Source organism: Cervus elaphus, chromosome 23 (genome assembly GCF_910594005.1).
Source record: "Cervus elaphus chromosome 23, mCerEla1.1, whole genome shotgun sequence".
Classification (NCBI taxonomy): domain Eukaryota; kingdom Metazoa; phylum Chordata; class Mammalia; order Artiodactyla; family Cervidae; genus Cervus; species Cervus elaphus.
Window position 1 is genome coordinate 54,672,657 of NC_057837.1, and position 18,842 is coordinate 54,691,498.

Consider the following 18,842-nt stretch of genomic DNA (forward strand, 5'->3'; position numbering starts at 1 on the left):
TGTGTTTCTACCCCTTGGGGACAGCACAGGGCGGAGACGCCTGCTCACGAGCCCTGGCTTGCAGAGCACCTACCTGTGCTGGGTTCTGCCCTGTGACCATGGACAGTGGTGAGGGCGCAGGAAGAGGTGTGGCCTGCGGTTGGTTGGGGCTGGAAGGCGCTCCAGGGCCTAGAAACCATGTTTGAGGGCTGGGGTTTGTGCAGCCGGAGGAGAGGCAGGCTGAGTGGGGATCAGGGGCTCAGTGCCGAGAGCCGGGCCAGCCTGGGCAGGTGTGGCTGGGCTTCACCTGCCTTTGCACCCACACCATCTGCTGCCCACAGCATAGTGTCACCCTGGTACCCACGGACACCTTCAGCTCAGAGTTCGTGGAGCCCCGAGTCCGCTGCATCAGCAGTCATGGTGCCTTCAGCCCCAGCAGGTAGTGGGGCTGGGGGCCTGGCGGGGGCGGCAGGGTGGTGGCGGGGACACGGGAGCTCACCGGTGTATCCCCTGCCCCAGTGCCGCCTGCCTGCCCTCCCGCTTCCCGAAGCCGCCCCAGCCTGTGCTCCTCAGAGACTGCCAAGTGCTGCCGCTGCCGCCCGGCCTCCCGCTGACCCGCTCGCAGGAGCTGACACCAGGCGCACCCCCACCCGGGCCCCAGCCCCGGCCCCCCACCGCCGTGGACCCCGACGCAGAGCCCACGCTGCTGCGCCACCCCCAGGTGAGGGCCCGGACTCACAGGCTCGTGGGCAGTCCGCCTGTCCTGGTGTGGGCTCACCAGAGCCTCTCCCCGCAGGGTACCGTGGTCTTCACCACCCACGTGCCTGCCCTGGGCCGCTATGCCTTCCTGCTGCACGGCTACCAGCCCGCCCACCCGACCTTCGCCGTGGAGGTCCTCATCAATGGGGGCCGTGTCTGGCAGGGTGAGCAGAGGGGTTGGACCCCTGGGTGAGAGGGCTGTCAGGGGTCTAGTCCACATGGCCCATGCAGGATGTGGATGGGGTGCGGCTGGTTCCACAGCTCACGAGGCCACAAAGCAGAGCCCATCCCCTGGCTGTGAGTGACTGGGCCACACAACTTGTCCTGCCCTCGGCTCTCAAACGGGGTGCCCCAGGCCATGGCAGGTGGCAGCCCCTGCCCCTGACGTCTGTGTGGTAACTCAGAACTCCCCCACCACATGCCAGGGTGACTGAGGGCTCCCTGGGGACACATGTCCATATGTATTTATTTTCTTCTGCTCTGCAGGGCTCAGAGACCTGCATCTCACGGGCCCTCGTGCGTGAGCACGGCCAATTCGTGTTGCACCAGTGCACCCAGCCATGTGGGCCTCTGTTTGGGTCACACATCCGTGTCATGTTCATAGATGCACAATCCACAGTGGCACGTGCTGCCCTGGGTGCCCCCACCTCCGTGGCGACTGCAGGGGTTCCTGGGACGAGGCCGTGGGGCAGGGGTGGTCTGCATGTGGTGGGTGTTGACCTGCTGGTTCTCACCTCCAGGCCACGCCAACGCCAGCTTCTGCCCGCATGGCTATGGCTGCCGCACACTGGTGGTGTGTGAGGGCCGGGCCATCCTGGACGTGACTGACAGTGAGCTCACTGTGACCGTGCGTGTGCCCGAGGGCCGGTGGCTCTGGCTGGTGAGTTGGAGGCTGGTGTCTGTCCTCCACCCATCCTTCCATTAGAGGTTATCCTGCTAGGGCATGTCCCCTGCTCTCTACAGGCGACTCTGAGCCCGGTGCTAAGGCAGCAGCATCTGGGGACCTCCAGGCCCATCTTGAGAGGCCCTGGGTGTCCTTGAGCCAAGATGACACCCACCAGCTCCTGGGGGCCCTGCTGGTCAGAGTGGCCTTCCTGGAGGAGGAGGCCTGGAAGGAGACAGGGGTGTCTGGCAGAAAAGGATGGGAGCACCCGGAGCCCAGTTGCCTCTTCACAACCTGTTCCTGAGCTCCTGTTTGGCTGCAAAGGCTGGCCTCCCCTCTGAGTGACCAAGGGAGGAACCCATAACCTGGCAGCCTCGCCAGGGTCCAGGACAGGGTGTGATGCTATCCGACTGGATGCTGGCCTGTGGGAGAGAAGCGCTGGTGTTGGCCCCTCCCCTAACCTGGACCCTGAGCTGGGCCCACAGGAGGTGACCGGGCCTTGATGCTCTAGGAGTACGTGCTGGTGGTCCCCGAGGAAGCCTATAGCTCCAGCTACCTGCGGGAGGAGCCCTTGGACAAGTCCTACGACTTCATCAGCCAGTGCGCCGCCCACGGTTACCACATCAGGTGGGCCGGGCTCGGGGCTGGGGATGGGGGTGTGCAGAGGTGTGGCTGGCTGGCAGCTGGCCTTACCCCCACCCCTCCCCAGCCCCTCCGGCTCGTCCGCCTTCTGCCGCAGTGCCGCCACCTCCCTCTCGCTCTTCTACAACAATGGGGCTCGGCCGTGCGGCTGCCACGAGGTGGGCTCCACGGGCCCCACATGCGAGCCTTTCGGGGGCCAGTGTCCCTGCCGCGCCCATGTCATCGGCCGCGACTGCTCCCGCTGTGCCACGGGCTACTGGGGCTTCCCCAACTGCAGGCGTGAGTACCCCAGTCCCGGGAGTGCCCGGGGTGCCCGCCAGGCAAGAACGGTCAGGAGAATGTTCTGGAGCTGATGAACTAGCCCTGCCCCCTCCTGTCTGTGAGAGTCGGGCCTTGCACTGTTGTCCGGAAGGTCCTGGGGATCGGACAGCAGTTTTGAGCACCTGACCTCACATCAGAGGAGCTGCCTGGGACTTGGGGCCCGGAGTGGGTGGATCCAGGCTGGGGTAGGGTGGCCTCGCTCCCCGCCCCACCTTCAGTGCCCTCAGGGCCGCCATCGGGCTTGCTGACCGGGTGCTGTGCCCGCACCCACAGCCTGTGACTGCAGCGGCCGCCTCTGTGATGAGCTCACAGGCCAGTGCATCTGCCCCCCGCGCACCATCCCGCCCGACTGCCTCGTCTGCCAGCCCCAGACCTTTGGCTGCCACCCCCTGGTGGGCTGTGAGGAGTGTAACTGCTCAGGGCCCGGTGTCCAGGAGCTCATGGACCCCACCTGCGATGTGGACAGCGGCCAGTGCAAGTGAGTGCCTGCGCTGGGGGTCTCTGTGGCCTTGGAGCAGTCCCAGGTCCCCTGCCAGCGAGCCCTGACCCCATCTCCCCCAGCAGGGTCTCCCAGGGCTCAGCAGCGCCCTCCCCTCTGGCTCTTGGGGGGTCATCACCATGGTGGGGGGACACCTCTGGTCCCGTCTCAACATGAGGGGCAGGTGGAGGGAGGCCCAGCCGGCTCCTGACCTCTCACGGCAGGTGCAGACCCAACGTGGCCGGACGCCGCTGTGACACCTGTGCTCCTGGGTTCCACGGCTTCCCCAGCTGCCGCCCCTGTGACTGCCACGAGGCAGGCTCTGCGCCTGGCATGTGCGACCCCCTCACAGGCCAGTGCTACTGCAAGGTGAGGGGTCCACCGGCCCGGCCCGCTGCCCACCGCGTACCCCGTCCTGCTTTGTCAGCTGAAGTTCATCCTCTCCAGGAGGGCTCCTCCTGGAACCCTTTGGGACAGCCAGCCCAGTTGCAGGGTGACAGGCAGCACTGGCTGGACCCCCTACACATGGCTGACTGCCCTGCCCTGCCGTGCCCTCCCACCCACAGGAGAACGTGCAGGGCCCGAGGTGTGACCAGTGCCGCCTGGGGACATTCTCACTGGACGCTGCCAACCCCAAAGGCTGCACCCGCTGCTTCTGCTTCGGGGCCACTGACCGCTGCCGGAGCTCGACCTACGCCCGTCGTGAGGTGTGTGGGCAGGCAGGCAGGGACACATCGGCCCGTGTGGACATAGGACGTGAGCCTGTGTGATCCACCTGTGTGCCCTGCAGTTCGTGGACATGGAGGGCTGGACGCTGCTGAGTGGTGACCGGCAGGTGGTGCCCCACGAGCGGCCGGAGGCGCTGCTGCTTCGCGCTGACCTGCAGCGCGTGCCCGAGGCCATCCCCGAGCTATACTGGCAGGCCCCACCCTCCTACCTGGGGGACCGGGTGAGCAGCCAAGGGTCCCCTGGGAGGGCACCTCGAGAGGATCCAGGGCCTCCTGGAGGCTAAGGGCAAGCAGGGAGGGAGGAGGCTCTGTGAGGGTGCTCGGCCCCACCCGCACCCCCAGCCCCAGGGTGCCCAGAACCACTGCTGTCGACTCCGGGCCCCTGGACTGAGTCTGGCCAAGTCACATCTCTGTCTGGCCTCCAGGTGTCATCCTATGGTGGGACCCTCCGCTACGAACTGCACTCGGAGACCCAGCGTGGGGATGTGTTCAACCCCATGGAGAGCAGGCCGGATGTGGTGCTACAGGTGGCCGACCAGGGGATGTTGGTGGGGTGGGCAGTGGGCACAGGCAAGCCGAGACTGTGGTCAGCCAGCTTCCTGGCCCTTATCCACCCACGTGCCTCCCCAGGGCAACCAGATGAGCATCACGTTCCTGGAGCCGGTGTACCCAGCGCCTGGCGACGTTCACCATGGGGAGCTGCAGCTAGTGGAGGTGAGTGGTCATCCCTGGTCCCCAAGGCTGCGGGGCCTGCTCCCTGTGACGTGGAACAGCGTCGAGGAGCAGGATGGGTTAGCTCCTCCAGTGCGCTGTCCTCGTGGTTCCCTCTGCACGCTGCCCACTCCTGTCTTTTACGTGTCTCTTTTCTGGTGGGCCTGTGTCATCCCTGATGCTCAGCCTGTGTCCTGACTTCGGAGCTGTGCTGTCTGCTCTGCATCTGTAGCCTGTGCGTCTTTTTCTAAGATCCCTTCAGGGTCACAGACAGTCTTATATTCAGTAGGCTCAAATAGACCGCTTTCGTGTTTGCAGTTAGTGTTTCTGTGAGTTAAGTCTTTGTCTCTCAGGTCAGGAGTCGCTCACCGTACCACATGTCCCCCACCCTCACCCAGGTGCTCTGAGTGCCCCTGCCCCCAAGGGAGGGTCTGTCTTGGGCTCCTGCTGTGCCCTCCTGTGGCCAGCGCAGTGAGCCCTGTCGTGGTCATGCAGGGGAACTTCCGACACATGGAGACCCACAGTACCGTGTCGCGCGAGGAGCTCATGATGGTGCTGGCTGGCCTGGAGCAGCTGCATATCCGTGCCCTCTTCTCGCAGGCCTCCTCGGCCGTCTCCCTGCGCAGGGTGGCGCTGGAGGTGGCCAGTGAGATGGGTGGGGGGCCTCCAGCCAGCAACGTGGAGCTCTGCATGTGCCCTGCCAACTACCGTGGGCACTCATGCCAGGTGAGGCAGTGGAGGTGGGCACCAGGGCCAAGTGTTCCGCCCGCCCGGCCCACACGTCCCTAAGCATTCACACTTGGCCTCCGTCTCCATCTCACCCCACTTCTCCTCTTATACCTGTTGGGCATCACCCTGCTAGCAGCCAGCCTTCCCGCCTCAGGCCGAGCCGGCTGCTTATTCGACCATCTGCTTGTCCACTGTCAGGCTGCTCCCTGCCTGGCCCCTGTGTGCACTAGCTGGCCTTCACTCATTTAGCGCACAGTTCGTCTTATATCCACAGTTCACCCAGACAGCATCCACTTCACCTCCTCCACACCTCACCTGTGCCTTCAGCCCGTCAGGGTCAGGACCCCAGAGGGCTAACCCATGAGCATGGTCCCTGGTTTGCCCCCGCATCAGGCTGGCCCTGCCTCCTTCCCTGACCACCAATGCCCACCCACTCCAGGAGTGTGCCCCTGGCTATTACCGGGACATCAAAGGTCTCTTCCTGGGTCGCTGCATCCCCTGTCAGTGCCACAGCCACTCAGACCGCTGCCTCCCTGGCTCAGGCATCTGTGTAGTAAGTGGGGCCCCGTGGGGGGTGGGAAGCCGGCACCAAAGACACAGGGTAGGGAAGGCCAGGGCACCTTTGGGTCCGTGGTGGTGGGTACGCTGAGGTGTAGGCAGGGGTGGGTGCCCTGGGCACAGACCCTGCAGAGCTGGGGATGGAGCTGGTGGGAGCCAGGCCTCCACTGTGGGTGCTGAACTGTTCCCTCTGCCCCAGGGCTGCCAGCACAACACCGAGGGTGACCACTGCGAGCGCTGCCAGGCCGGCTTCGTGCGCACTGGTTCCGAGGACCCTGCAGCCCCCTGTATCAGCTGCCCCTGCCCCCTGGCCGTGCCTTCCAACAAGTAAGCTGGGCCAGCCATCCCGGGTCCCGACTGTTGGCTGGTGGCCCAAAGTCTTTATAGACCCAGAAGGGAATACCACCCCCACACCTGGTTGAATCAACACTGCCCTCTGTGGAGGCCATTGCAGCCAGGTGGGCCCATGAGGTGGGACCCCAGCACCTGGTGCCTGGCCCAGCCTAAGTACACAGGTGCTTGCCCAGAGGATGCCAGTGTGTGATGACCACTTCCGTCTTTGCAGCTTCGCGACAGGCTGCATCCTGCGAGGTGGCCGCACCCAGTGTCTCTGCAAACCCGGCTACGCTGGGGCCTCTTGCGAGCGGTGAGCTGGGCGGCAGTGCCTGAGTGGGGCAGGGTCTGTTTGAGAGGCCCAGGGCACTGAGTGCCTGAGCCAGCGCCACCCACTGGCCCCGCTCATCCCCACCCCAGGTGTGCACCCGGCTTCTTCGGGAACCCCCTGGTGCTGGGCAGCTCGTGCCAGCCCTGTGACTGTAGCGGAAACGGCGACCCAAACATGCTCTTCAGCGACTGCGACCCCCTGACAGGCGCCTGCCGCGGCTGCCTGCGCCACACCACTGGGCCCCACTGCGAGAGCTGCGCCCCTGGCTTCTACGGCAATGCCCTGTTGCCCGGCAACTGCACCCGTAAGCGGGGAGGGCAGGAACGAGGGGCGTCCCACCCGAGCAGGCTGTGTCCTGGGCCGAGCCCAGCATGGATGGTGTGGACCTGACCAGGCCCCCCGAGCTCACGGTTAGGCACCCCCTGGCTGGGCCAGGGGTTGTTTGGAGACTCTGGCCTCTCTTGAGGGTGGGGGCTGAGCCTGGGCTGCAGCGAAGTTGGGCACAGTGGGACAGTGAGCGGGCAGCTGTGTGGTCTGGACCTGGATGAAGCAGGGAGGTGGTGAAAAGTAAGCATCTGGGGGCTTCGTTTGGGGCAGGAAGAAGGTGCATGTGGAGTAGGAGCCTAGTAAGGGCTTCCGAGGGCTGGGAAGAAGCTGGGGTGATTTCCCAGGGTGACTTTCTGCAGGGTGTGACTGCTCCCCATGCGGGACGGAGGCCTGTGACCCCCACAGTGGACACTGCCTGTGCAAGGCCGGTGTGACTGGGCTGCGCTGTGACCGCTGTCAGGTAGCACTTCCTGGGAGGGGCGGGGCCTTGGTGTAGGGGCGGGGCTCGGTAGGATGGGTGGGGTTTGTGGGTGGGGCTCAGGGCGATAGGGGCGGGGCCCGGTGGGAGGGGAGGGGCTCTGTGTGGGCGGGACCTCATGGCTCCAGGGCTGAAGGAAGGTGGGTTTTGAGGGCTGGACAGAGCCGTTGACTGCAGTCTGTGCCCCCAGGAAGGACATTTTGGCTTCGAGGGCTGCGAGGGCTGTCGCCCATGTGCCTGTGGACCAGCCGCCGAGAGTTCCGAGTGCCACCCCCAAAGTGGGCAGTGCCACTGCCGACCAGGGACTGGGGGACCCCAATGTCGCGAGTGTGCCCCCGGCCACTGGGGGCTCCCCGAGCAGGGCTGCAGGCGTGAGTGCGAGCAGGCGGGGCACCTTGGGGTGGCGAGTACCCCCAGGGTCCTCAGCCAGCTACTCATCCCGCCTCTCCCGCCCCTCCCACCCAAGGCTGCCAGTGCCAAGAGGGCCACTGTGACCTGCACACGGGCCGCTGCACGTGCCCTCCTGGGGTCAGTGGGGAACGCTGTGAGACCTGCAGCCACCAGCACCAGGTGCCCGTGCCGGGAGGTCCTGGGGGCCACGGCGTGCACTGTGAAGGTGCGTCCCTGCCCTGCCCACTGCCCTGGCCACCGAAACACACCTGGTTCACCCTGCCCTGGGGCAGTGCAGGTCCCAGCCCCGTGCTGACCTGGCGACCCTGACATTCATCTCAACTTCCAGAGCCGCCCTAGAGCCCTAGCTCTCCTTCTCAGTTTTCTGAGACCTCACAGCTGTCCTCCTGTTGACCCTGAGACCCCCCATGCTAACCTCTGACCCCCCACTCACCTCATCACCCTCAGCCCAGCACCCCTGTTATATCTCTGTGAGCCCCGGTGACCATCTCTACCATGCTGACGCCCCCATGACTCCCTGCTGGGCCCCGGCCCCGCCCTCCCTGCCCCTCACCCCACACCGACCTGCCCCCTGCCTACAGTGTGTGACCACTGTGTGGTCCTGCTCCTGGACGACCTGGAGCGGGCTGGCGCCCTCCTCCCTGCCATCCGGGAGCAGCTGAGTGGCATCAACGCCAGCTCTGTGGCCTGGGCCAGGCTACACAGGCTGAATGCCTCCATCACCGACCTGCAGGTACTGCCCTGCCTGACCCCCAGGCACCCTCTCCCGGCCCGTAGCCTACCCATCCTGGGTCACAGACTCACCTTCTTCTCCCCCAGAGCCAGCTTCGGAGCCCCCCAGGCCCCCATTATGAGACCATACAGCAGCTGGAGGCACTGGAACAACAGACCTCAAGCCTCGGGCAGGACACTCAGCATCTGGATGGCCAGGCAGGCCCCTGGGGACTCCTGCCCCAGAACCCCCTGGAACATTCCTCCTCCAGAGAAGCCCCCACTCACTCTCAGCCAAACCTTCCCTGAGAAGTCTCTCTCCTCAGGCCCCAAACCATCCAAAGTCACCCCTGACCTTCAGCTCAGGCTCAAGGTCCCTCCCAGGGCCCCAGGCTTTCCCCAGCCAGCAGGGGCTGAGGCCTGATGGGGAACTTTGTCCACAGGCCACCAGAGCCCGAGCCCAGGCCAGCCAACTACTGGACAGCACTGACGCCACGCTAGGCCGGGCACAGACGCTGCTGGCAGCCGTCCGGGCTGTGGACCTTGCCCTGAGCGGTAGGCACTGGCTCAGCTGGGCGGGTGAGGAGAGTTGAGCAGAATGATGTTCAGGGCTGAGGGCAAGGGGTGTGTCTCTGGGGGCTTGGCCTCTAAACACACTTCGGGGTGTCTGTTTAGACAGGGAGATGGTGTCCTGGTCACAGAAGCATCAGGTCTGAGTAGGGAAGGGAGAGGGGCAGTCCATGTGGCCAGAACGAGAGGGCAGGCAGTCCCTGCAAAGTGGGAAAAGTGGTGGGTGAGCCTTAGTTACAACCTGACACCTGTCACAAGAAGAGATCAGAAGGGACCAGGCCCAGGCCAGGGTCTAGGAGATGAAATTGCAACTGAGCGCTGGGCTGGGAGGAGGGATGTTTAAACCAGGGGGCCAAGGAGTGGGCTGAGCAGAGGGAGTGGTGGGGGTATTGCCGTGGGGGCTGCAGGAGGTGAGGGGACATGGGCCAGAGGCCAGGCAGGCCTCAGAGTCGTGGCCTGGAGCAGGATCTCTGTCCAGGGCCTGCCAGCTCATGTGTGGGGTGCCTGAAGAGGCTTGGCCAGAGGCTTCTGGATGGAAGCTAATGGGCAGAGGTCTGCCCAATAGCAGGCCATCCCTGGGCCCTGACAGCCCGTTGCCCAAACCCCCACAGAGCTTGAGTCCCAGACGGACCGCCTGGCACCAGCCAATGCCTCAGTCCCGTCGGGCGAGCAACTGCGCCGGGTCCTGGCCGAGGTGGAACGGCTGCTGCAGGAGATGCAAGCCCGTGACCTGGGGGTTCCACGAGCAGCCGCTGAGGCCGAGCTGGGGGAGGCCCAGCGATGTGAGTGGGGTCTGCCCAGCAGGGCAGAGTTGGGAGGGCCCTGGGGCTGAGGCCAGCCCAGACTGGTGTCGCATCAGCTTGACAGGGTGGATGGGGGCTGGCAGGCACCAGGGGGCACTGCCCGAGTGACCATTCCTACACTGGGCCTTGCCAGTGCTGGGCCGTGTGCAGGAGCAGCTGACCAGACCCTGGGAGAGAAACCAGGCACTGGTCACACACACCCGAGGCCAGCTGGCCCAGCATGAGGCCGGACTCATGGACCTGCGGGAGGCCCTGAATCGGGCAGTGGGCACCACACGGGAGGCAGAGGAGCTCAACAGCCGCAACCAGGAGCGCCTGGAGGAAGCCCTGGTAGAGAGCTGGCCCTGCCCCTCCTCCTCCCCGCCCCCTCCTCCACCCCACCACCTCCTCCACCCTCCTCTCCTCCCCACCCCCTCCTCCACCCCTCCTCCTCCCCGCCCCCTCGGACTCATCACCACGTCACCCCCACCCCTTTACTTTCCCACCTCACCTCTGTTCTGTTACCTCCCATGCTCTCCCCATCATCTCCAGCAACGGAAGCAGGAGCTGTCCCGGGACAATGCCACTTTGGGGGCTACTCTTCAGGCTGCCAGAGACACCCTGGCCCGGGTCTCTGAGCTTCTGCGTGGCATGGACCAGGCCAGGGAGGTGAGCACCCCCCTCCCCAAGGGCTGCATACTCAGTGGGGACGGGCATGCCCAGATCAGGTTTGGGTGAACAAGGATGGGGACGAGGGTCCCACCTTACCTACCCCTCACCCCAGGAGTATGAGCACCTCGCTGCCAGCCTGGATGGCGCCCGGACGCCGCTGCTTGAGAAGATGCATGCCTTCTCCCCAGCGAGCAGCAAACTGGAACTGGTAGAGGCTGCTGAGGCCCACGCGTGGCAGCTGGACCAGCTGGCACTCAACCTTTCCAGGTATGGGGCCCAAACAGGATGCCGTGGGTAGGGCAGAGCTGGTTTGCGAGGGCTGTTAGATGGAGCAGCCATTGTTCCTGCAGGGCCGGGCAGAAGTTGGGGCCCAGGTTGGCAGACAGGAGCAGGAAAGGAACACTGGGCAATGGAGGGTCATGACCTAGGCCGGGAGTCTGGGGCCAGCAGGCAGGCAGGCCCAGCAGCTGTGATGGGGAGGCCAGTGAGCTGGGCTGAGCCCCCACTCTAGCCTCGGACCTTCCCTGGCTTCCCCTCACAGCATCATCCAAGGAGTCAACCAGGACCGCTTCATCCAGAGGGCCATTGAGGCCGCTAACGCGTACAGCAGCATTCTGCAAGCCGTGCAGGCTGCTGAGGGCGCTGCTGACCAGGCCCGGCAGCAAGCGAGCCACACGTGGGCGGTGAGGCCCTGACCCTCCCACCCCACCCCACCTCCACAGCCCCGGCTGCAGCCCCAGCTACAGCCCCTGTTCCTGGCAGCCCCTTAAGGCAGGGCTAAACCATGTCCTATCCCCGCATCTGCAGATGGTGGTGCAGCGGGGCCTGGCGCCCTGGGCCCGGGAGCTACTGGCTAACAGCAGTGCCCTGGAAGAGGCCGTCCTGGGAGAGCAGCGGAGACTGGACCTCGGTGAGTGTCATGTCCCGAGGGGTGTCCCGGCTCTGTGGGACTCTTGCCCTCCAGCCACGTTGTATGGGGGTTCGTGGATTGCCACTGTGAGAGTCAGGATGGCAGTTGCCATGGGTGTGAATTTTCCCCACTGCCCAGGCAAGTCCACTCCTGGAGCCCTGCAAAGGCTCACCCACCCTATCTTTGTGACAGGCACCCAGGATGTGGAAGGGCCTGGGGAGAGGACACGAGAACCAGCTGATGGTTCTGTTGTCTTGGCTGAGGGCCATGTGTGTGCTAGGCCATGGGGGAGGGCCAGGCAGGCTGTGTGTGTGTGTGTGCACCCTCTGCTGTGTGTGTGTGTGTGCACCCACAGCCGGCACCTCAGGGCGCTGGTGGCCATGCACAGTGGCTTAGCTTTTCTGAGCCTCCATTGTTTCACCTATAAAATGGGGACGGTTGCATTTGCTGTGGGCCCAGGAGGCTGCTCTGAGGCTTGGGCTGCAGTACTTCCCCCCACGCAGATGGCTCTTGTGTCCAGGTGTCTCCCTCTGACTGTGTGTGTGTGAGCCTTAACACTCCCTGGTCAGGAGGACTGAAGTGGCTGTACCTGTACTGTGGGGGCGGGGGCTCCTCAGGATTGAAGCCATCTCCCCCACAGCACGGGCCACCCTCCAGGACACTGGGACCCAGCTCCGCGATGCCCGGGCCAGGAAGGAGCAGCTGGCAGCCCGTGTCCGGGAGGTGCAAGCCATGCTGGCTATGGACACAGGTAGGGTGGCTCTCCTCCCTGCACTTCCCCCACCTCTTGTCCCCAGAACTGAAGGGGCACCTGCCCACACGGGCATCAACCCACCAGCCCTGCCTGTCCAGTGGGGTCACCATCCAGGAGGGGGACCAGGGTGGTTCCAACCCCAGGGACTCTCCCCAGCCCTAAGGACCTTCTTCTGGTTGGGAATCAAGACACCAAACAAAGGTTGCCCCCAACGTCAGCCTGGGTAGCACATGAAGCCAGGAGGAACGGGGAGCATTTGGAGAGAGGACGTGGGGCGGGCGGGGAAGGTACAGGTGTTCAGTGGGCTCAGAGGTGGCGGCAGCAGCAGAGGTCAGTGTGGCTGGAGCTGGACACCCAGGAGACACCTCGAGGGTCTGGGGGCCAGGAGGGCTCAGGGCACAGGAGGGATCCCTGCTGACTTGAGAGTGGACCCTGCCTACCAGCCTAGGGGCCACGGGAACTCTGGAAGGACCTCAGGAAAGATGGAGTGGCAGGGTGGGGGGCCGACTAGGGGGAGATGAGGCTGATCTGATGCAGGCAGGCTTCAGGGGACTCCACTCAGGCGTGTGGCTGGCACAGGCGGGCTATCTTATCTGGGAGAGGGTGGTGGGTGAGTCTCAACTGCCCTGAGATTCTCACGAGGCGAGGGGCCGGGGGTTAATTCCCTGTTGCTGGTCCTGGCAGGGGGGTCTTAGCGGTCTCCCCACATGGGGATGAGCCCCCCCCTCACTGAGCCTGCACATGGCCCACCGCAGATGAGACGAGCAAGAAGATAGCCCATGCCAAGGCCGTGGCCGCCGAGGCCCAGGACACGGCTGCCCGCATGCAGTCCCAGCTTCAGGACATGCACAGGAATGTGGAGCGGTGGCAGGGCCAGTACAAGGGCCTGCAGAGCCAGGACCTGGGCCGTGTGGTGCTTGATGCTGGCCGCTCAGGTGAGCCCTGGGGCATGGTGCCCTGATGGTGGGTGGGCCAGGGTGTGCAGGCCAGGCGCTCAGGGCTGCTTTCCCCTCTGTTCCCTGCCTGCAGTGTCCACCCTGGAGAAGACGCTGCCACAGCTGCTGGCCAAGCTGAACCTCCTGCAGGACCGCGGGGCACACAACGCCAGCCTGGCTCTGTCAGCCAGTATTGGCCGCGTGCGGGAGCTCATCGCCCAGGCCCGTGGTGCCGCCAGCAAGGTGGGTGCGAGTGCCAGGGCCACGTGGGCATCTGGGAGACCAGGAGGCGGACGCTGACAGGCCGTGTGTCCCCACAGGTCAAGGTGCCCATGAAGTTCAACGGGAGCTCAGGGGTGCAGCTGCGCACCCCTCGGGACCTCACCAACCTCGCCTCCTACACTGCCCTCAAGTTCTACCTGCAGAGCCCAGAGCCCACAGCCGGCCAGGTCGTGGGGGACCAGTTTGTGCTGTACATGGGCGGCCACCAGGTAGCAGGCGGGCTCTGCAGGCTGGGTGGAGCTGGGTGCCAGGCTGGAGCGGGTGGGGTGCCCGAAGCCCTGCCCCACTGAGTCTCCTGTCACCCAGGCCACCGGTGACTACATGGGTGTGGCTCTGCGGGGCCAGAGGGTGCACTGGGTGTACCAGCTCGGCGGGGCAGGGCCTGCGACCCTCAGCATCGACGAGGACATTGGGGAGCAGTTCGCGGCCGTCAGCATTGACAGGTAGGACACCCAGTCCCCACAGCACTCCCCCACCTGCGAGTGTGGCCGCGTGTCCACACCTCACCTCCCACTTCTGCCCTCAGGATCCTCCAGTTTGGCCGCATGTCTGTGACGGTGGAGAATCGGATGGTCCAGGAGACCAAGGGAGACACAGTGGCCCCTGGGGCTGAGGGGCTGCTCAATGTCCAGCCGGACGATTTCGTCTTCTATGTGGGGGGCTACCCCAGCAACTTCACGGTGAGCCTGGCCGGCCTGGGTGCGCAAGCCGCCCTGCCCGCCTGTCCCAGGAAGTCCTGCTCAGTGTCTGGCCTGAGCTCCCCGCTGGGGTCTGCCCTGACTGTGCACTGTGCCCACAGCCCCCCGAACCCCTACGCTTCCCCGGCTACCGGGGTTGCATTGAACTGGACACGCTCAACGAGGAGGTGGTCAGTCTCTACAACTTTGAGAAAACCTTCCAGCTGGACACAGCTGTGGACAAGCCTTGTGCCCGGTACGTGTGGTCTGAGCCAGCGCTCACTCCGACTCCGCCCACCCTCAGCTGACCTTTCCACCTCTGACTGGCAGCTCCAAGTCAACCGGGGACCCATGGCTCACAGATGGCTCCTACCTGGACGGCTCCGGTTTTGCCCGCATCAGTATGGAGAGCCAGTTCAGCAACACCAAACGCTTCGACCAGGAGCTGAGACTCGTGTCCTACAGCGGCATCATCTTCTTCCTGCAGCATCAGGCATGTCCGCTTGTCCATGCCCCCCTCCTTCCCCCACCCACTATTCACACCCCCCACCTCGCCTGCTGTCCGTGCCCCCACCCACTATCCATGCCCCTGCCTGCCTGCTGTCCATGCCCCCATCTACTATTCATGCCCCTGCCTGCCTGCTGTCCATGCCCCCATCTACTATCCATGCCCCTGCCTGCCTGCTGTCCATGCCCTCTCCCCTGCCCACTTGGCTGTGCTGACCCTCCCCTTTCCCCAGGACCAGTTCCTGTGCCTGGCTGTGCAAGAAGGCAAACTCGTGCTCCTCTATGATTTTGGCGCAGGCCTGAAGGAGGCCGACCCGCTGCAGCAACCTCCGCCACAGCTGACTGCAACCAGCAAGGCGGTAAGGCTGGGTTCAGAGAAGGCCCTGGGTGGAGAGGGGCAGCGGGGGTCGCAGCTCCCCTGAAGGTGCCCACCTGTGCTGGCGCCTCCCAGATCCAGGTGTTCTTGCTGGGGGGCAACCGGAAGCGTGTGCTGGTGCGCGTGGAGAGGACCACAGTGTTCAGCGTGGAGCAGGAGAATGTGCTGGAGCTGGCTGATGCCTACTACCTGGGGGGCGTGCCGCCCAGCCAACTGCCTGCTAGGTGAGCACTGGCCTGGGGCGGGGGGTGGGGGTGGGGGGGCAGGGCCCGGGGAGGCCACCCCTGTGGCTCATCCCGTGGGCACCGGTGCCTGCAGCCTGCGGCAGCTCTTCCCCTCTGGAGGCTCTGTGCGAGGCTGCGTCAAGGGCATCAAGGCCCTGGGCAAGTACGTGGATCTCAAGAGGCTGAACACCACGGGCATCAGCGCCGGCTGCACCACTGACCTGCTGGTGAGTCCCCTCCCGCCCCCGGCCGTGTGCATGCCCTTTCCAGCTGCCACCGCAGGCCCTCACAGTCGCTCTGCCCGCAGGTGGGACGGGCCATGACTTTCCACGGCCACGGCTTCCTGCGCCTGGCTCTCCCCAGCGATGCTGTGCCCCTCACAGGTGATGTCTACTCTGGCTTTGGCTTCCACAGCAGCCAGGACAGTGCGCTGCTCTTCCAACGAGAGTCCCTGGTACGTCCGCCCCACCTCCAGGGCAGCAGGGTTGGGGCTTGTGGCCAGAGGGAGTCTGGGCCCCCAGCCTGGCTCACTGACCCAACCATGCTCTTCAGGGTGGGCCATGCGAGGTGACCCTACAGCAGGGTCATGTGACCCTCCGGCTGGCCAGGACTGAGCTGAAGACACAAGAGCGTTTTGATGACGGGGCCGCCCACTACGTCACTTTCTACAGCAACAGCACGGGGTGAGCCCGGCTCACCTGGCCTCTCCAGGGCAGGGAGGCAGGGCTGAGGGTTTGGGGACAATGCACTGCGGGTTGGGTGGCAGGGCAGGGAAACACCACTCTCCTCACCAGGGTCTGGCTCTACGTGGACGACCAGCTTCAGGAGATGAAACCCTACCGGGGGCCACGGCCCCAGCCTCAGCCCGCGGGGCCTCCTCAGCTCCTCTTGGGGGGCTCGCCCAAGGCCGATGACGTTCGTAACTTCAGTGGCTGCATCAGCAATGTTTTTGTCCTGCGGTGAGCTGAGTGGGCATGGGGGTGGGGGGTGGTGTTTGCTGGCAAGAACCTGCTGACTTGGCCTCAGCCACTGACCTGCACCCCTCGCCCTCCGCAGGCTCCTGGGGCCTCAGCGCGTGTTTGACCTGCAGGAGAACCTGGGCAGCTTCAATGTGAGCTCAGGCTGCACCCCAGCCCCTCGCACCCAGCTCCCGGAGCAGGTCCCACAAGGGCTGCGGGCCACCGTGTCTCGGAAGGTGGGGTACAGGAGGGGTGTGGGCGGCGGGGCTGGGGTGGGCAGAAGGCCGCCTCCTCATGTCCCCGCATCCCCATCCGACCCACCCAGGCTGCCCGCCGAAGCCGGCAGCCTGCCCAGGACTCTGCCTGCTCGCCACCTGGGTCCCTCAGGACCATCCGAGATGCCTACCAGTTTGGGGGTCCCCTGACCAGTTACCTGGAGTTTGCACATGTCCCGGCCTCCCCCAGTGACTGGTAAGCCTGGGTGGGGACCAGGGTGGGGGGTGCCACCGTGGGGTGGAGGTAGGGCACAAGGCTGACGCCCTTGCTTGGCTTCCAGGTCACAGCTCTCCATGCTCGTCCGCCCACACGCCCCCCGAGGGTTCCTGCTCCTCGCTGTCCCCCAGACAGCCAGCAGCCCCTCCCTGCTTCTCTTCCTGAACCACAGACGCTTTGTAGTTCAGACCGAAGGCCCTGGGCCCCAGCTCCGAGTCCAGAGCCGCCAGCGTTCACGCACTGGCCAGTGGCATACGGTGAGGGACTGGGAGAAGGAACACGGGGCAGCGGGTCAGGGGGCATCTGGGAGCTCCCACCCTGATGTACCTCTCCCCACCCCCAGGTGTCCATGCGCTGGGAGAAAAGTCGGATCCAGCTGGTCACAGACGGGGTCTGGGCCCAGAGCCAGGAGGGGCCAGGCCGGCAACACCAGGGGCAGCAGGGCCCCCGACCACACACACTCTTTGTGGGGGGCCTTCCTGCCAGTGGCCATAGCCCCAGGCTCCCAGTGAGTACCATCTTGCCCAGCCTCCCGCCCCTCCCCAGCCAGATGCTGTCCACCTTCCTCAGCACCCCAGGGACCTGACCCCAGCCCACTCTCTGTGTTCCCACAGGTGGCCATCAGCAGAGCTGGGTTCAGGGGTTGTGTGAAGAGGCTGAGGCTGGATGGGCGGCTCCTGGGGGCCCCCACACGGATGGTGGGGGTCACACCCTGCTTCTCAGGGCCCCTGGAGAAGGGCCTGTTCTTCACAGGCAGCGGGGGAGCCGTCACTCTAGGTCTGTCCCTGACCCATGCCCTCCCAGGTCTCTTGGGGTGGCCGAGGGGCAAGAGTGACAGCCAGAAAGGGCAGGGCCTGGGGTTGAAGCCCTCCCTCTCTCACCGCCCCTCCTTGCAGACACCCTGGGGGCCACACTGCCCGACGTGGCCCTGGAGCTGGAGGTGCGGCCCCAGACAGCCACCGGCCTGGTCTTCCACTTGGGCCGGGGACAGACACCCCCATACCTAGAGCTGCAGGTGCTGGGGAAGCAGGTAAGACAGGTGTGAGCTGCAGCCTCAGGGTGGGATCGGGGCAGGCAGGGCCCCCTTGACCTCTCACACCCCCAGGTCCTGCTGTGGGCCAACGATGGCGCTGGTGAGTTCTCCACGCTGGTGACACGCCCCGAAGCACTGTGTGATGGGCACTGGCACCGACTGGGAGGTGAGCCGGGGCCTCTCCCAGCGGGAGGTAGGGGACACTCCTGACCCCCACCTGCTGCAGTCAAGCCTGGAGGGACTCGGCAGGGGTCAGCCGCAGGCCCCCAGTGGGGAGGGTGGCAGGGACTTAAAGCCAAAGAAACAGGGTGAACAGCCCCTGGCCCTGCGGCTGGCGAGTCCTCCTGGCCAAGCCACAAGGAAGCCGTGCTTGCAGTGACTAAAGGTGGGAACGTGCTCCGGCTGGAGGTGGACCAGCAGAGCAACCACACCCTGGGCCCAGTGCCGGCCACCTGGACCAACACCCTGGTGCCACTGCACCTTGGGGGCCTGCCAGGTGAGTGCAGCCTCGGCCTGGGGGCAGGGGGAGGGGGAAGGCTGCCCTGGGCACCAGGTGCTGAGGTTGAGAGTGGGGAGCCCAGGCCTGATGAGACACCAGCCTCTGCTCCAACCGGGCCCTCTCCTCCCCGCCTTTAGAACCCTGGAAAAGGCCTCCCTACAACGGCTGCGTGCGGAACCTAGTGCTCAACCAGGTGTTGGTCACCTGGCCTCCTACTGCGGGCGTGCAGGGGGCAGTGGGGGCCAGCGGCTGCCCAGCCACGTAGCACAGCCGCACGAGGGGGGTCTTCTGGAGCCCACAGGTGGTCTGCCCCGTCAGGCAGGGTCTTGCCCCCCAGAGCCCCCAGCCCCTCCACCAACGTGCAGATACCACCACCCTCAGCCAGCTTCTTAGATGAAGTCTGTGTGTATTTACCTAGACTCCAGATTCTACGGGTAATAAAGTCTTATTTCTGGGAGTGGTTTTTAAGTTATGTCTGACTTCCTAAAGGAAAGGGTAAATAACACTGTAAAATGGGGGTTTGTATTTTTTATCTTTCAATTTAATTATGAAATTTCCCTTCCACCAATATTCAGTAATAGGAAAGCTGTAAATCACTGGCCCCCCCTGCTTCTTGAAACAAAAATTAAAAAGTAACCTGTGTAACTGAGTGTTGACTTTAAATGTAGAAAAAGAAAAGCAGCCCAGTGGGTCTGGAGGCCCAAGCCCAGCACAAATGTCCCTCAGAGTCAGAACCCAGGCCCAGAGGAGCTTCTTGCACCCAACTCCCGTCAGCCCACCCTGGCACGCAG

The 18,842-nt window shown here is 64.8% G+C and overlaps 1 protein-coding gene across 2 annotated transcripts in view; it reads left to right on the forward strand.

Annotated features, from left to right (window-relative positions):
• The window catches only part of LAMA5 (laminin subunit alpha 5), a 52,020-nt gene extending 33,324 nt beyond the window's left edge, over window positions 1–18,696 (forward strand). For both annotated transcript variants that reach the window (XM_043883358.1, XM_043883359.1), the window contains 52 exons: window positions 321–418; window positions 499–700; window positions 776–902; window positions 1,479–1,618; window positions 2,133–2,248; window positions 2,331–2,542; window positions 2,858–3,062; window positions 3,287–3,431; window positions 3,629–3,769; window positions 3,853–4,011; window positions 4,216–4,317; window positions 4,421–4,504; window positions 4,997–5,227; window positions 5,670–5,783; window positions 5,988–6,115; window positions 6,354–6,434; window positions 6,542–6,756; window positions 7,139–7,239; window positions 7,448–7,628; window positions 7,724–7,873; window positions 8,250–8,401; window positions 8,488–8,598; window positions 8,823–8,934; window positions 9,561–9,731; window positions 9,886–10,082; window positions 10,284–10,400; window positions 10,516–10,670; window positions 10,945–11,086; window positions 11,211–11,313; window positions 11,954–12,064; window positions 12,823–13,002; window positions 13,097–13,245; window positions 13,323–13,493; window positions 13,591–13,727; window positions 13,811–13,964; window positions 14,084–14,217; window positions 14,292–14,454; window positions 14,702–14,827; window positions 14,920–15,068; window positions 15,163–15,295; window positions 15,376–15,522; window positions 15,621–15,751; window positions 15,863–16,027; window positions 16,125–16,263; window positions 16,353–16,498; window positions 16,584–16,776; window positions 16,863–17,027; window positions 17,134–17,296; window positions 17,416–17,549; window positions 17,625–17,718; window positions 17,929–18,048; window positions 18,189–18,696. In XM_043883358.1, the coding sequence (XP_043739293.1) occupies window positions 321–418; window positions 499–700; window positions 776–902; window positions 1,479–1,618; window positions 2,133–2,248; window positions 2,331–2,542; window positions 2,858–3,062; window positions 3,287–3,431; window positions 3,629–3,769; window positions 3,853–4,011; window positions 4,216–4,317; window positions 4,421–4,504; window positions 4,997–5,227; window positions 5,670–5,783; window positions 5,988–6,115; window positions 6,354–6,434; window positions 6,542–6,756; window positions 7,139–7,239; window positions 7,448–7,628; window positions 7,724–7,873; window positions 8,250–8,401; window positions 8,488–8,598; window positions 8,823–8,934; window positions 9,561–9,731; window positions 9,886–10,082; window positions 10,284–10,400; window positions 10,516–10,670; window positions 10,945–11,086; window positions 11,211–11,313; window positions 11,954–12,064; window positions 12,823–13,002; window positions 13,097–13,245; window positions 13,323–13,493; window positions 13,591–13,727; window positions 13,811–13,964; window positions 14,084–14,217; window positions 14,292–14,454; window positions 14,702–14,827; window positions 14,920–15,068; window positions 15,163–15,295; window positions 15,376–15,522; window positions 15,621–15,751; window positions 15,863–16,027; window positions 16,125–16,263; window positions 16,353–16,498; window positions 16,584–16,776; window positions 16,863–17,027; window positions 17,134–17,296; window positions 17,416–17,549; window positions 17,625–17,718; window positions 17,929–18,048; window positions 18,189–18,316 (7,524 nt within the window). In that variant the 3' untranslated portion in view covers window positions 18,317–18,696. The remainder of the gene's footprint in view (window positions 1–320; window positions 419–498; window positions 701–775; window positions 903–1,478; window positions 1,619–2,132; window positions 2,249–2,330; window positions 2,543–2,857; window positions 3,063–3,286; window positions 3,432–3,628; window positions 3,770–3,852; window positions 4,012–4,215; window positions 4,318–4,420; window positions 4,505–4,996; window positions 5,228–5,669; window positions 5,784–5,987; window positions 6,116–6,353; window positions 6,435–6,541; window positions 6,757–7,138; window positions 7,240–7,447; window positions 7,629–7,723; window positions 7,874–8,249; window positions 8,402–8,487; window positions 8,599–8,822; window positions 8,935–9,560; window positions 9,732–9,885; window positions 10,083–10,283; window positions 10,401–10,515; window positions 10,671–10,944; window positions 11,087–11,210; window positions 11,314–11,953; window positions 12,065–12,822; window positions 13,003–13,096; window positions 13,246–13,322; window positions 13,494–13,590; window positions 13,728–13,810; window positions 13,965–14,083; window positions 14,218–14,291; window positions 14,455–14,701; window positions 14,828–14,919; window positions 15,069–15,162; window positions 15,296–15,375; window positions 15,523–15,620; window positions 15,752–15,862; window positions 16,028–16,124; window positions 16,264–16,352; window positions 16,499–16,583; window positions 16,777–16,862; window positions 17,028–17,133; window positions 17,297–17,415; window positions 17,550–17,624; window positions 17,719–17,928; window positions 18,049–18,188) is intronic.
• The last annotated feature ends 146 nt before the right edge of the window (window positions 18,697–18,842 follow it).